Genomic DNA, 16,359 nt, shown 5'->3' on the forward strand with positions numbered 1-16,359 from the left:
TTCTTTCTCTCCTCTCTCCAGTTAAAAACCCGCGACTAGTGATGCCCAGCCTCCCAACAATCTGCCAACTTGACCCCATCCCCTCCCTTCTCCAGACCATCTCTGGAGATCTTCTCCTATTCCTCACTTAACTCATCCCTGACCACTGATTTCAAGATGTCCAGAGTTCCGCCCCTCCTCAAGAAACCAATTGACCATTAATTAACATAAACACGTTTAGCATCTCCAGGCCTCCAAGTATACAAGCCGCTGATGTGCGCCTTTGGAACATCTGTATTTAAAATTCATTTAATATACACCATCACAATAAATTCTTTTTTTTTTAGGCAGGTCTAAAGAAACCTAATGGTATGAACAAAATGTAGTCATCCTATGTTATCTGGCTATAAGTCATTCCATAGGCTGTAGGCTAGTTCATTTAGGAGACAAGATATGCTAATAAGTCCCATGCCATTATTTAATGTTATATGATTTTATTGTAAGAATAATATAATGGAATAAGATAATATAATTGAATAAAATATATAAGGATATTTTTCTATTCCGGAGCCAGTGGGCATATGAAGTGGCTATGTTGAGTGTAAAAGTGATCATTTGAAACAGGTTCTATACGCTAGATTTAGAGTTATTTGGCAAATTTAGTTGTGAATGACACAAACCTTAGAATGTCTTAGAAATCAAAACTGCATGATGTGACTATAGGCTATTGACTATTTGAAAAAGTCGCAAAAATGCTTGCTCTCTGTTCCTTGCCTTAGGCTGCACACTCTGTTCTCTCATCAAGCGATCATATTTTCACCCATCGGACTATTCCCAATTTACTCTTGCCTTTACTAATATATATATTTTCAAATCGATTTAGAATGCCCAATTATCAAATGGATAGGAACAGGGGCAGGGGAAAAAAATACATATAATCTGTATTCACTCGAATAGTGAATGGAGGCTGTTTTCCCGCAGTTTAAATCATGTCCGAATATAAACAATGCAGCTATTCCCTCCGCAAGGCTATTAAACAAGCTAAGCGTCAGTACAGAGACAAAGTGGAATCTCAATTCAATGGCTCAGACACAAGAGGCATGTGGCAGGGTCTACAGTCAATCACGGACTACAAGAAGAAACCCAGCCCAGTCACGGACCAGGATGTCTTGCTCCCAGGCAGACTAAATCACTTTTTTGCCCGCTTTGAGGACAATACAGTGCCACTGACACGGCCTGCAACGAAAACATGCGGTCTCTCCTTCACTGCAGCCGAGGTGAGTAAGACATTTAAACGTGTTAACCCTCGCAAGGCTGCAGGCCCAGACGGCATCCCCAGCCGCGCCCTCAGAGCATGCGCAGACCAGCTGGCCGGTGTGTTTACGGACATATTCAATCAATCCCTATACCAGTCTGCTGTTCCCACATGCTTCAAGAGGGCCACCATTGTTCCTGTTCCCAAGAAAGCTAAGGTAACTGAGCTAAACGACTACCGCCCCGTAGCACTCACTTCCGTCATCATGAAGTGCTTTGAGAGACTAGTCAAGGACCATATCACCTCCACCCTACCTGACACCCTAGACCCACTCCAATTTGCTTACCGCCCAAATAGGTCCACAGACGATGCAATCTCAACCACACTGCACACTGCCCTAACCCACCTGGACAAGAGGAATACCTATGTGAGAATGCTGTTCATCGACTACAGCTCGGCATTCAATACCATAGTACCCTCCAAGCTCGTCATCAAGCTCGAGACCCTGGGTCTCGACCCCGCCCTGTGCAACTGGGTACTGGACTTCCTGACGGGCCGCCCACAGGTGGTGAGGGTAGGCAACAACATCTCCCCCCCGCTGATCCTCAACACGGGGGCCCCACAAGGGTGCGTTCTGAGCCCTCTCCTGTACTCCCTGTTCACCCACGACTGCGTGGCCATGCACGCCTCCAACTCAATCATCAAGTTTGCGGACGACACAACAGTGGTAGGCTTGATTACCAACAACGACGAGACGGCCTACAGGGAGGAGGTGAGGGCCCTCGGAGTGTGGTGTCAGGAAAATAACCTCACACTCAACGTCAACAAAACTAAGGAGATGATTGTGGACTTCAGGAAACAGCAGAGGGAACACCCCCTATCCACATCGATGGATCAGTAGTGGAGAGGGTAGCAAGTTTTAAGTTCCTCGGCATACACATCACAGACAAACTGAATTGGTCCACTCACACTGACAGCGTCGTGAAGAAGGCGCAGCAGCGCCTCTTCAACCTCAGGAGGCTGAAGAAATTCGGCTTGTCACCAAAAGCACTCACAAACTTCTACAGATGCACAATCGAGAGCATCCTGGCGGGCTGTATCACCGCCTGGTACGGCAACTGCTCCGCCCTCAACCGTAAGGCTCTCCAGAGGGTAGTGAGGTCTGCACAACGCATCACCGGGGCAAACTACCTGCCCTCCAGGACACCTACACCACCCGATGTTACAGGAAGGCCATAAAGATCATCAAGGACATCAACCACCCAAACCACTGCCTGTTCACCCCGCTATCATCCAGAAGGCGAGGTCAGTACAGGTGCATCAAAGCTGGGACCGAGAGACTGAAAAACAGCTTCTATCTCAAGGCCATCAGACTGTTAAACAGCAATCACTAACATTGAGTGGCTGCTGCCAACACACTGTCATTGACACTGACCCAACTCCAGCCACTTTAATAATGGGAATTGATGGGAAATGATGTAAATATATCACTAGCCACTTTAAACAATGCTACCTTATATAATGTTACTTACCCTACACTATTCATCTCATTTGCATATGTATATACTGTACTCTAGATCATCGACTGCATTCTTATGTCACTAGCCACTTTAACTATGCCACTTTGTTTACTTTGTCTACATACTCATCTCATATGTATATACTGTACTCGATACCATCTACTGTATGCTGCTCTGTACCATCACTCATTCATATATCCTTATGTACATATTCCTTATCCCCTTACACTGTGTATAAGACAGTAGTTTTGGAATTGTTAGTTAGATTACTTGTTGGTTATCACTGCATTGTCGGAACTAGAAGCACAAGCATTTCGCTACACTCGCATTAACATCTGCTAACCATGTGTATGTGACAAATAAAATTTGATTTGATTTGATGTCGGGTGGGCTACTCTGGTTTTATAGTGGAGCAGCTGAGAAATAGTCCTAAATATAGTTTCAGCTGGGATCCTGCTCTTTTTAGTGGCCAGCATCAAAACTCTGCTTTCACACGGGATGGCATATAGAAATATCCGGGCTTATAAGAACACTTATTTCTCTTCATGCATCAACCACTGTTTGAGGTGCATGCAGCCTCGCTGCACGACTGGTGATATTCTGCCCAAACTCTGTATGCCATGGGCTCTCCAACCATGTTCCTGCAGCTACCCAGTACATCATTTGGGAAAGCAAGTGAAATCTGTTCAGGAACATTGATAGTAACGTGCTTTCACAAGAAAACATATATTTATTTATTTTACCCCCTTTTTCTCCCCGATTTCGTGATATCCAATTGGTAGTAACAGTCTTGTCCCATCGCTGCAACTCCCATATGGACTCGGGAAAGGCGAAGGTCGAGGACATCCCGCCCGGCCAAACCCTCCCCTAACCCTGACGTCGCTGGGCCAACTGTGCTTCTACCGGTCGTGGCCGGCTGTGACACAGCCCAGTATCAAACCAGGATCTGTAGTGATGCAGTGCCTTAGACCACTGCGCCACTCGGGAGGCCCCACAACAAAACATATTTAATTAAACTGTTGACAGCCCCTATCACTGCACTCAAGGAAGGAATGAAGGAGAGAAAGGAGGAGATGGAAACGCATGGTGGTGAGATATTCTGTAGCTAAAGGTAATGTGTCAGCCTATTCATTATAAAATATCAATGATTCCCTATTACCAGGCATTTCAACAACGCAATGGTGTCCCCCTCCCAGAGTGCAAAGAACCTTGGCTTTACCCTGGACAACACCCTGTCGTTCTCTGCAAACATCCAAGCAGTGACTCGTTCCTGCAGGTTCATGCTCTACAACATCCGGAGTATGACCTTTCCTCACACGGGAAGTGGTGCGGGTCCCAATCCAGGCACTTGTCATCTCCCGTCTGGACTACTGCAACTCACTGTTGGCTGGGCTCTATGCTTGTGCCATCAAACCCCTTCAACTTATCCAGAATTCCGCAGCCCGCCTGGTGTTCAACCTTGCTAAGTTCTCCCAAGTCACCCCGCTTCGCCGCACATGACATTGGTTTCCAGTGGAAGCTCGCATCATCTTCAAGACCCTCGTGCTTGCTTACGGAGCAGGAAGGGGAACTGCCCCTCCTTATCTTCAGGCTATGCTCAAACCCTATATCCCAACCCAGTGCACTCCGTTCAGCCACCTTCTGGTATCTTGGGCCTCCAACCCCTATGGGAGGGCAGCTCCTGCTCAGCCCAGTAAAAGCTCCCCAATAGTGGAACAAGCTTTCCCCTGCAGTCAGGACAACAGAGTTCCTGCAAATCTTCCTGAAAATGTCTGAAACCCTACCTCTTTGAAGAGTATCTTAAATAATTTCTACAATGAACAGTGCATTTGGAAAGTATTTTGACTTCCCTTTTTCCACATTTTGTTACGTTACAGTCTTATTCTAAATTGGATTAAATAAATAAAAAATCCTCACCAATCTATACACAATACCCCATAATGACAAAGTGAAAACAGGTTGAGAAAATGTTGCACATTTATTAAAAATACAAAACAGAAATACCTTATTTACATACGCTACTGGTCAAAAGTTTTAGAACACCTCCTCGTGCAAGTTTTTTTGTTTTTTTTATTTCTACTATTTTCTACGTTGTAGAATAATAGTGAAGTCATCATAACTATGAAATAAAACATATGGAATCTTGTAGTAACCAAAAAAGTTTTAAACAAATCAAAATATATTTTTATTTTTGTGATTCTTCAAAGTAGCCACCCCTTTGCCTTGATGACAGCTTTGCACACTCTTCGCATTCTCTCAACCAGCTTCATGAGGTAGTCACCTGGAATGTATTTCAATTAACAGGTGTGCCTTGTTAAAAGTTAATCTGTGGAATGTCTTTCCTTCTTAATGTGTTTGAGCCAATGAGTTGTGTTGTGACAAGGTAGGGAGATATACAGAAGATAGCCCTATTTTGGTAAAAGACCACGTCCATATTATGGCAAGAACAGCTCAAATAAGCAAAGAGAAATGACAGGACATCATTACTTTAAAACATTAAGGTCAGTCAAGCGCTTTGACCATCAAAAACCATCAAGCACTATGATGGACCGCCACAGCAATGGAAGACCCAGAGTTACAGTACCTCTGCTGCAGAGGATAAATTAATTATTACGAGCCTCAGAAATTGCAGCCCAAATAAATGCTTAGTAACAGACTCATCTCAACATCAACTGCTCAGAGGAGACTGTGTGAATCAGGCCTTCATTGTCAAATTGCTTTAAAGAAACCACTACTAAAGAACATCAATAAGAGACTTGCTTGGGCCAAGAAACAAGAGCAATGGACATTAGACCGGTGGAAATTGAGACTGTCATTTGTTTTTCAACAGGACAATCACACAACACACCTCTAGTGCTATTTTACCAAGGAGAGTGATGGAGTGCTGCATCAGATGACCTGGCCTCCACAATCTCCCAACCTCAACCAAATTGAGATGGTTTGGGATGAGTCAGACCACAGAGTGAAGGAAAAGCAGTCAACTCCTTCAAGACTGTTGGAAACGCATTCCAGGTGAAGCTGGTTGAGAGAATACCAAGAGTGTGCAAAGCTGCCGTCAAAGCAAAGGGTGCCTATTTGAAGAAGGTCAAATATAAAATATATTTTGATTTGTATAACACTTTTTTGGTTACTACATGATTCCATGTGTTATTTCATATTTTTGATGTCTCCACTGTTATTCTACAATGTAGAAAATAGTAAAAATAAAGATAACACTTGAATGAGTAGGTGTTCTAAAACTTTTGACCGTTAGTGTATTCAGACCCTATTTTTTAGGGTGGGACCTGTCTATATAAGGGTGCATGTCAGAGCAAAAACCAAGCCATGAGGTCATTAGGAATTGTCCATAGAGCTCCGTAGAGGTTTGGTTTTTCATTATGGAGTATTGTGTGTAGATTGTTAAGGGGGAAAAAATACAGTTGAAGTCGGGAGTTTACATATACTTAGGTTGGTGTCATTAAAACTTGTTTTTCAACCACTCCACAAACTTCTTGCGAACAAACTATAGTTTTGACATGTCGGTTAGGACATCTACTTTGTGATGACACAAGTAATCTTTCCAACAATTGTTTACAGGCAATTTATTTCACGCATCATTCACTATATCACAATTCCAGTGGGTCAGAAGTTTACATACCCTAAGTTGACTGTGCCTTTAAACAGCTTGGAAAATTACAGAAAATTATCATCTGTTCAAACAACAGTACGCAAGTATAACACCATGGGACCACGCAGCCGTCATACCACTCAGGAAGGAGACGCGTTCTGTCTCCTAGAGATGAACCTACTTTGGTGCAAAAAGTGCAAATCAATCCCAGAACAACAGCAAAGGACCTTGTGCAGATGAAAGGCTGCTCAGCAAGGAAGATGCCACTGCTCCAAAACCGCCATAAAAAGCAAGACTACAGTTTGCAACTGCACATGGGGACAAAGATCGTACAAAAATAGAACTGTTTGACAATTATGACCATTGTTATGTTTGGAGGAAAAAGGGGGAGAGGCTTGCAAGCCGAAGAACACCATTCCAACTTTGAAGCACGGGGGTGGCAGCATCATGTTGTGGGGTTGTTTTGCTGCAGGAGGGACTGGTGCCCTTCACAAAATAGATGGCATCATCAGAAGGAAAACTAGGTGGATATACAGTGCCTTGCGAAAGTATTCGGCCCCCTTGAACTTTGCGACCTTTTGCCACATTTCAGGCTTCAAACATAAAGATATAAAACTGTATTTTTTTGTGAAGAATCAACAACAAGTGGGACACAATCATGAAGTGGAACGACATTTATTGGATATTTCAAACTTTATTAACAAATCAAAAACTGAAAAATTGGGCATGCAAAATTATTCAGCCCCTTTACTTTCAGTGCAGCAAACTCTCTCCAGAAGTTCAGTGAGGATCTCTGAATGATCCAATGTTGACCTAAATGACTAATGATGATAAATACAATCCACCTGTGTGTAATCAAGTCTCCGTATAAATGCACCTGCACTGTGATAGTCTCAGAGGTCCGTTAAAAGCGCAGAGAGCATCATGAAGAACAAGGAACACACCAGGCAGGTCCGAGATACTGTTGTGAAGAAGTTTAAAGCCGGATTTGAATACAAAAAGATTTTCCAAGCTTTAAACATCCCAAGGAGCACTGTGCAAGTGATAATATTGAAATGGAAGGAGTATCAGACCACTGCAAATCTACCAAGACCTGGCCGTCCCTCTAAACTTTCAGCTCATACAAGGAGAAGACTGATCAGAGATGCAGCCAAGAGGCCCATGATCACTCTGGATAAACTGCAGAGATCTACAGCTGAGGTGGGAGACTCTGTCCATAGGACAACAATCAGTCGTATATTGCACAAATCTGGCCTTTATGGAAGAGTGGCAAGAAGAAAGCCATTTCTTAAAGATATCCATAAAAAGTGTTGTTTAAAGTTTGCCACAAGCCACCTGGGAGACACACCAAACATGTGGAAGAAGGTGCTCTGGTCAGATGAAACCAAAATTGAACTTTTTGGCAACAATGCAAAACGTTATGTTTGGCGTAAAAGCAACACAGCTCATCACCCTGAACACACCATCCCCACTGTCAAACATGGTGGTGGCAACATCATGGTTTGGGCCTGCTTTTCTTCAGCAGGGACAGGGAAGATGGTTAAAATTGATGGGAAGATGGATGGAGCCAAATACAGGACCATTCTGGAAGAAAACCTGATGGAGTCTGCAAAAGACCTGAGACTGGGACGGAGATTTGTCTTCCAACAAGACAATGATCCAAAACATAAAGCAAAATCTACAATGGAATGGTTCAAAAATAAACATATCCAGGTGTTAGAATGGCCAAGTCAAAGTCCAGACCTGAATCCAATCGAGAATCTGTGGAAAGAACTGAAAACTGCTGTTCATAAATGCTCTCCATCCAACCTCACTGAGCTCGAGCTGTTTTGCAAGGAGGAATGGGAAAAAATGTCAGTCTCTCGATGTGCAAAACTGATAGAGACATACCCCAAGCGACTTACAGCTGTAATCGCAGCAAAAGGTGGCGCTACAAAGTATTAACTTAAGGGGCTGAATAATTTTGCACGCCCAATTTTTCAGTTTTTGAATTGTTAAAAAAGTTTGAAATATCCAATAAATGTCGTTCCACTTCATGATTGTGTCCCACTTGTTGTTGATTCTTCACAAAAAAATACAGTTTTATATATTTATGTTTGAAGCCTGAAATGTGGCAAAAGGTCGCAAAGTTCAAGGGGGCCGAATACTTACGCAAGGCACTCTATGGAAGCAACATCTCAAGACATCAGTCAGGAAGTTAAAGTTTGGTTGCAAATGGGTCTTCCAAATGGACAATGACCCCCAAGCATACTTCCAAAGTTGTGGCAAAATGGCTTAAGGACAACAAAGTCAAGGTATTGGAGTGGTCATCACAAAGCCCTGACATCAATTCTATAGAAAATTTTTGGGCAGAACTGAAAAAGTGTGTGCGAGCAAGGAGGCCTACAAACCTGACTCAGTTACACAAGCTCTGTCAGGAGGAAATGGGCCAAAATTCACCTAAATTATTGTGGGAATCTTGTGGAATGCTACCCGAAACGTTTGACCCAAGTTAAACAATTTAAAGGCAATGCTAACAAATACTAATTGAGTTTATGTAAACTTCTGACCCACCGGGAATGTGATGAAAGAAATAAAAGCTGAAATAAATCATTCTCTCCACTATTATTCTAACATTTCACATTCTTAAAATAAAGTGGTAATCAGACAAGGAATTTTTACTAGGATTAAATGTCAGGAATTGTGAAAAACTTGGCTACAAATTTGGCTAAGGTGTATGTAAACTTCCGACTTCAACTGTACGTAAATAAGATATTTCTATTTTTCAAATTTAATACATTTACAAAAAAAAATTTTTTCGCTTTGACATTATGGGGTATTGTGTGGAGATTGATAAAGATTTTTTTTTTAATTTAGAGTAAGAATGTAACGTAACAAAATGTAGAAAAACTGAAGGAGTCTGAATACTTTCCGATTGCACTGTAAGCATGTTGACAGAGAAAAGCAATATTATCATTGAAGGTAACAGCTCAGACCCACCGTGTCAACGAACGGCTAAAAGCAGCAAGTGGCCATGTTGTGTAAGTGATCACCTGCTGGGTGACTACAAACGGTGGCTGTTTGCGACGATTCAACATCTGGTCAGAGGTGATTGGACTGCCACCCGCTTCTTTAAACCGTTTGTATTGTGCATCGTTGTATTGTGTCTGAGCTGTTTATGTTACAGTTATGATAACCCGTTATTAACCTTGGGTATATGTGGGGAAATAAAGTACAGCACCCACACCCTAACTTAAACAGACATGATTTACATTCGATTTTGAGGCCTAGTGAGTGAGTGTGTGTGTGATCCTTATTGGTGGTTCTCGTGCTTTTAGACAGTCTCTTACTAAAAGAGTTTCACATTTAGAGCAAGACAATGTGGCAGGGATTTGTATTAGCTGCCAGGATTTGGCTGCAGTGTTTAAGAACTCTGTCTCGGAGTGCTCACTTTCCTCATCTCTTTAGGAGCATGTCACTCATGGGTAAGTTCTAGTTGCCCCACTTTCACAGTCTTTTTTACTCCACCGCTGTCCCAGTGTCAGGGGAAGGGCACACAGGTCAATAGAGACATCCATTGTAGACATTGTAGTAAATTTTGACACTAGAGTAAATGTTTTTGACTCATATGATGCCACATAGGCTGTTTTCAAAAGGAGAAGTTGCTTATTCCTGTACGTTCAGTTGCTCTTTAAATAGGATAGCTTTCTTAGGGCGGGTTTCCCAGACACAGTATTAGGCCTTGTCCTGGACAAAAAAAAACATTCTCAACGAGGAATCTTCACTGACTGTGCTTTTTAGTCCAGGACTTAGCTAAATGTGTGTCAGCGAAACCAGCACTTAATGTTTACTAGTTCCCAATATTTCTGCATCAGATGGTAGTTGTAAGTGCACTCTTTTTTCTTGTCTTGTTATTGATAGTGTTCATGGAATAGAATTTGTAGCTATTGACATGCTAATGATATATCTCAGTAATGAGGACATTTTAGTCTTAACTCTGAAAGCTTCGATGCTCACTGACCTGCAAACAGATTATTATCAGGGTCAAGGCTTTTGAGTGGGTGATTTCAATGTGAATGGGACATTTTAGAGGACTGGAAGTTATTTTTTACTTCTCAAAACTACACTTTTCTGTGCAAGGGATATTTCAGTGGTTGTGGAGGTAGAGATCTTTACGAATCCACCTGTACCCGAATAACCAGGTATGTGTCATTTTAACTGTGCCCATACTGATCCGAACTAGACTGCTGCAGTAGAGAGAGAGAGAGATTGTATAATCGCTCACACTCACAGTAGCCTACACACAGCACGGCCCCTGCTAGAGCGTCACCTCTCTCTACCTCCTGTCCCTCGCGCTTTATCACCTCTGGTTAGTAAAGTAACAAATAAATTGCCCTTGCTGCTGCTTCGTCACTCGGCTCTGATTGGAAAGGGTCTGGATCCGACAAGGTCTGTACAGAATGGGTCTAGTTGTCCTAGGGTCCGTTTGGAACTGGTCTGTATGTTTAAAAAATGTATTGATGCGTATCGGGCCCAGATGTAAAAAAAGACCTTGGTCCATTTTGGAATGGCTCTAACTTTTTGTACTCGTGAAGGCCTCTATGTCGAAGTATCTCTAAATGGTTGAAATGATTTGACGGTTTTAAGTGATGTTCAGTTAATCTGTACTGCTTTTACCTTTCCCCTTTGTAGGACTCCAAAGGTTAACACTGCTGTCATTGCTATGGAGACCACCCAAGCCCTCCTCCTCTTTCTACTGAGTTTATGTGTCTACAGTTGCCATGCCAATGCACGGACTGCTCCCAGAGTGCATTTGTCATACAAAGGTGAGCCTTACCTTACTAATTTTATGTGAGTGTTCAACAGCAACTTAAGACAATTACAGTCAGTGTATTTAACTATGAATGCCCTTTCAGTGTATTTAACTATGAATGCCCTCTTTCAATTGTAGTTTTATGTGAGACTTCAGAGCTGGGGTCTTGAGAGCGACATGTCTTCCAATAAAATACTTAAATTTCACTTTATTCACCAAAAAATAATTATAAAATGAAAGCAAGCACCCTTTGAACACAATGTAATTTAGAACTCCAAACGTTGACGTGCACTGTTGCCCAAATGCAAAAGGATACCTTTCTTCGATATTGACAATAAAGGCTCTTTCTCATATACACTACCGGTCAGAAGTTTTAGAACACCTACTCATTCAAGGGTTTTTCTTTATTTGTACTATTTTCTACATTGTAGAATAATAGGAAAGACATCAAAACTATGAAATGACACATGGAATCATGTAGTAACCCAAAAAGTGTTAAACAAATCAAATCAAATTCAAGTGCAGTTGCAAAAACCATCAAGCGCTATGATGAAACTGGCTCTCATGAGGACCGCCACAGGAATGGAAGACCCAGAGTTACCTTTGCTGCAGAGGATAAGTTCATTAGAGTTACCAGCCTCAGAAATTGCAGCCCAAATAAATGCTTCATAGAGTTCAAGTAACAGACACATCTCAACATCAACTATTCAGAGGAGAATCAGGCCTTCATGATCGAATTGCTGCAAAGAAACCACTACTAAAGGACACCAACAATAAGAAGAGACTTGCTTGGGGCAAAAAATCTGTCCTTCGGTCTGATGAGTCCAAATTTGCGATTTTTGTTTCCAACCTCTGTGTCTTTGCGAGACACGGTGTGGGTGAACGGATGATCTCCGCATGTGTATTTCCCACCGTAAGGAGGTGTTATGGTGTGGGGGTGCTTTGCTGGTGACACTGCCTGTGATTTATTTAGATTCCAAGGCACACTTAACCAGCATAGCTACCACAGCATTCTGCAGCGATACGCCGTCCCATCTGGTTTGGGCTTAGTGGGACTATGTTTTTCAACAGGACAATGACCCAACACAACTGCAGGCTGTGTAAGGGCTATTTTACCAAGAAGGAGAGTGATGGAGTGCTGCATCAGATGACCTGGCCTCCACAATCCCCCTACCTCAACCAAATTGAGATGGTTTGGGATGAGTCGGACAGCAGGAAAAGCAGCCAACAAGTGCTCAGCATATGTGGGAACTCCTTCAAGACTGTTGGAAAAGCATTCCAGGTGAAGATGGTTGAGAGAATGCCAAGAGTGTGCAAAGCTGTCATCAAGGCAAAGGGTGGCTATTTGAAGAATCTCAAATGTAAAATATATTTGGATTTGTTTAATACTTTTTTTTGGTTACTACATGATTCCATATGTGTTATTTCATAGTTTTGATGTCTTCACTATTATTCTACAATGTAGAACATAGTAAATATCAAGAAAAACCCTTAGTAGTTGTTCTAAAACCTTTGAACGGAAGTGTATATGTATATATATTTTCTTTGTTTCTTTATCTGAACATATCACTCTTCCTTCCTGATGATGTCTCTGTGGAGCTATGTGTGCATGTGTGTGTGCCTGCGTCTCACTCTGAATTTGCTATATGTGATACAAAGGGACACACCTTGCTACCCTCTGTGCAGGGGAGGGGGTACAGATCTGTTGGCCCTCTGCCAGGGCAGAGGGGGACACTGGTGGTGCCCACATCTCAGGAGGTCTAAGCTCACCATGGAACGCTAGAACCACACAGAATGGAGGGGTGAGGAAGGAAGAGGAGAAATCTGGTGAAGATGGAGAAGGAAAGAGAGTTTGAGATGAGAGCTAATGAAAATACAGCCATGGAGAGATTAAAATATAGGCTAGAGGGAAAGGGAGCAATATGTACATTTTGTGGTTATGTAGAGAGCGAGAGATAGTGTGAGGAAGAGAAAGAGTGGTGAGAATGAGAAATGGAGACAGACATGGGTGTGGGTATTGAGGGAGGGAAGAGGAGAGGTGTCACTGTGAAGGAGAGAGCGGTGACAGGATGGTGGGCTGTCCTGGGTTATGTGTGCCTAGGTGACAGTGAAACAGATTCCTCTTCGGAGAGACAGTCTGTCAGAAATAGCCTGCCATTGTTGCTATGTTTAGCTCAGTAAACGCACAGGGAAACCCCCTGAAGAATGCAAGGGCCCAGCTCCAACGACCTGCTTCAACATGCAAGACAGACATGTCTGTTATGCAGAGTGGGGCCTGTCTTCTTGTTCCAGACACACTCTATCAAAGCAGACTGCAGAAGCTACTGCCATCTCAGTTGGTTTATCCTGCACTGTGTCTGAATCAGTTTAATGACTGTGTAGTGGCACAATACAATTCAAACCCATGATCATGTTCTGAAAACTTGTATTACAGGCAGAGTAGATAAAAACCTCACACACAGAAAATAATTGAATAATTGGAAGGATGCATCAAATGTTTGTCCAAATTTTAAAGTGCAAATATCCATTTGGAAAACAACCTTTTGTCCGGCAATATTGTCCCATATCTCCTTAAACCCTTCTACCAACTTGTCTGGTCCACTCTTTCTCCTCCCATTCTGCCTCTGTTGAAACAGAAGCACTAGCAGCATACTACTCTCTTCTTCATCCTTGGTGTTTGATGGTTTTTCCATCGATCTCTAACACAGACCAGGCTATTTGCAATAGCAGGAACTAAGGAACTTTCCCAGATTTCTCAACCACCTCTGGAGTGACAATGACACATGACACTTCTCCACAAATGTGAGTAATACTTTAATTGGGAAAGAATAACAACCACTGTGTCAATTAGTGTAAAACGCACCGAGATCTGGGAAGAGGATTTAGCCCTTTGACACGTTGTGTCAAACACTTTCTAAAAATCAAAAGTAATCCGATGATGGGTAGCGAGCCACCATGTTTGTTTTTTCGCGTCAACCAAAGATAATAAGAGGAGAGGAGTTTGGTCTGTTTGCAGTATACATGTTGAAGGGGGTGTGTCTTCTATCATCATTCACTTCCCTTCATTCACTTGCGGAAGTTTACTCGAAACATGAGTGAGCCATCCCTTCACCTCATTTTGTAATAACATCTTTGGTCTGACAGACTTTTACGTGACACCCATAATGCATTGTATAATGTCAACAAACATGGCGCCACACATAGCTGCCAAATAGCTTAGCATTAGCTCATCATAATCAGTACAACCTTCAAAAAAGCATTTTACACCCATCATATGTGTCCATTACAATCTATGCAAGAATTGAAATGCATGATTTATTACCAGTACTTGAAAACGTGAATAAAACAGACCCGTTTTTGGAAATTGATCCGCAGGCCAAAGGGCTGCCAGTTGCCCAGCCCAGCTTTAATGCACTTGCTTCAACTCATCATTGCATCTTGATATCCAGTGATAAAATTTCAGAAAGAATATCTTCTAATAATTTAACTTCAGAACGAGTCAAATCCATCCTATCTAGAGTCCGACCTATGTTTTTTGGGGGACAAAACTTAAAGATACCGATATATTTGCCAATATAATGTTTTACAGCGGGTAAATTGAAGTGTAATTTTCCCACACTGAATTCTCATAAGTTGCCATCCAAAAAAGCAAATGTCCGATAACTATGCATAGTTATATTCGGTAATGCTCTATTTGGAAATCAAATGTTCATTGGAACATTGATGGATAGAAAGCCGACAGACACTCAAGGTCCATCGGCTGAGGGACTCAGCCCAAATGAGTACTTGACCGGCCCAGCTTTGTATAAAGTCAACCCCTTGAAGGACCCTTGTGGCAATAACAGTCTCTGTTAGCCAAGTGCTGGCCACCTGCCAGCACTTGGCTAACTGACATTAAAACAGTTCCAAGTGCTTCTAATGATTGAATACTAAGGGACCCCTGTCAGGGAGGCCAGTGGTACGCTGTTGAGCCAGTCATTAGCAATAGGGAACACACCAGAAATCAGATAAAGAACGTTTCCACAAGGAGCCCCTATATGCCTGGAAGCTGATAAGTGCCTAGTGGCCAGACTAGTACCAGGTATAGCATGAGACCCCTATGGATAGTCTAGATCAGTTATCTGGCATGTCCAAAAACATTATCTGTAAGACTCACTCACTCACTCACTCACTCACTCACTCACTGACTCACTCACTGACTCTTCGCTAGCTCTGAGGATTGTACCACCTATGGCTGTAAAGGTCATGACATTTTGGATGATTTTTTATTTTAATTTTATTTCACCTTTATTTAACCAGGTAGGCTACTTGAGAACAAGTTCTCATTTGCAACTGCGACCTGGCCAAGATAAAGCATAGCAGTGTGAACAGACAACACAGAGTTACACATGGAGTAAACAATTAACAAGTCAATAATACAGTAGAAAAAAGGAGAGTCTATATACATTGTGTGCAAAAGGCATAAGGAGGTAGGCGAATAATTACAATAATAATTACAACAAAGCTGGGCCGGTCATGATGGTAATTGGCCAGACAAAATATTTTTGGGGATGCACATTTTCTCCTTTCCTCCGCTCCTGATTGCATGTGCTGCCATATAAATAGAATGAATAGAACAGGCGACCCCATTCAAGTCAATGGTGGCATAATGGGTGGGGACTGGCAGCCATTGCGAGTGTATCCATAGGCGCAAAGCAGGAAGTAAGAGCAGGAAGTAAATGCAGTACACGTACCCATCAGTATGTGATGTGATTTGTTGATTCAACTCAACTGGCATACAAAAATAAATTCCATTGTATTTTATTTGTTATCTTTATTTAACTAGGCAAGTCAGTTAAGAACGAATTCTTATTTTCAATGACGGCCTATGAACAAGGGGTTAACTGCCTGTTCAGGGGCAGAATGACAGATTTGTACCTTGTCAGCTCGGGGGTTTGAAATTGCAACCTTCTGGTTACTTGCCTCCTGGGAGGCTGCTGCCAGCGGGCACCTGACAGTATCCCTAATATCAGGTGAAGGATGCTGACGTATCTCGCCTTCCTCAAGCGGGCGACCAGTTCGTCCACCCAGGGCATGGGGTTTGCGTCAACTTTACTGACCTCGTTCAGGCCCCAGAAGTCGCTGCAGACGGTTCCGTCCGGTTTCGGTACCGGTACTATAGGGCTAGACCACTCACTGTGGGACTCCTCCAGTACCCCTATCTCTA

General features: G+C 42.5%; 1 protein-coding gene across 1 annotated transcript in view; it reads left to right on the plus strand.

Moving 5' to 3' along the window:
• The window catches only part of LOC115132024 (semaphorin-3F-like), a 112,085-nt gene that overhangs the window by 47,265 nt on the left and 48,461 nt on the right, over positions 1–16,359 (plus strand). The window contains exon 2 of the mRNA XM_029664208.2: positions 11,033–11,166. Coding sequence (XP_029520068.2) covers positions 11,064–11,166 — 103 coding nt within the window. The 5' untranslated portion in view covers positions 11,033–11,063. The remainder of the gene's footprint in view (positions 1–11,032; positions 11,167–16,359) is intronic.

The sequence above is a fragment of the Oncorhynchus nerka genome, linkage group LG7, assembly GCF_034236695.1.
Source record: "Oncorhynchus nerka isolate Pitt River linkage group LG7, Oner_Uvic_2.0, whole genome shotgun sequence".
NCBI lineage: Eukaryota > Metazoa > Chordata > Actinopteri > Salmoniformes > Salmonidae > Oncorhynchus > Oncorhynchus nerka.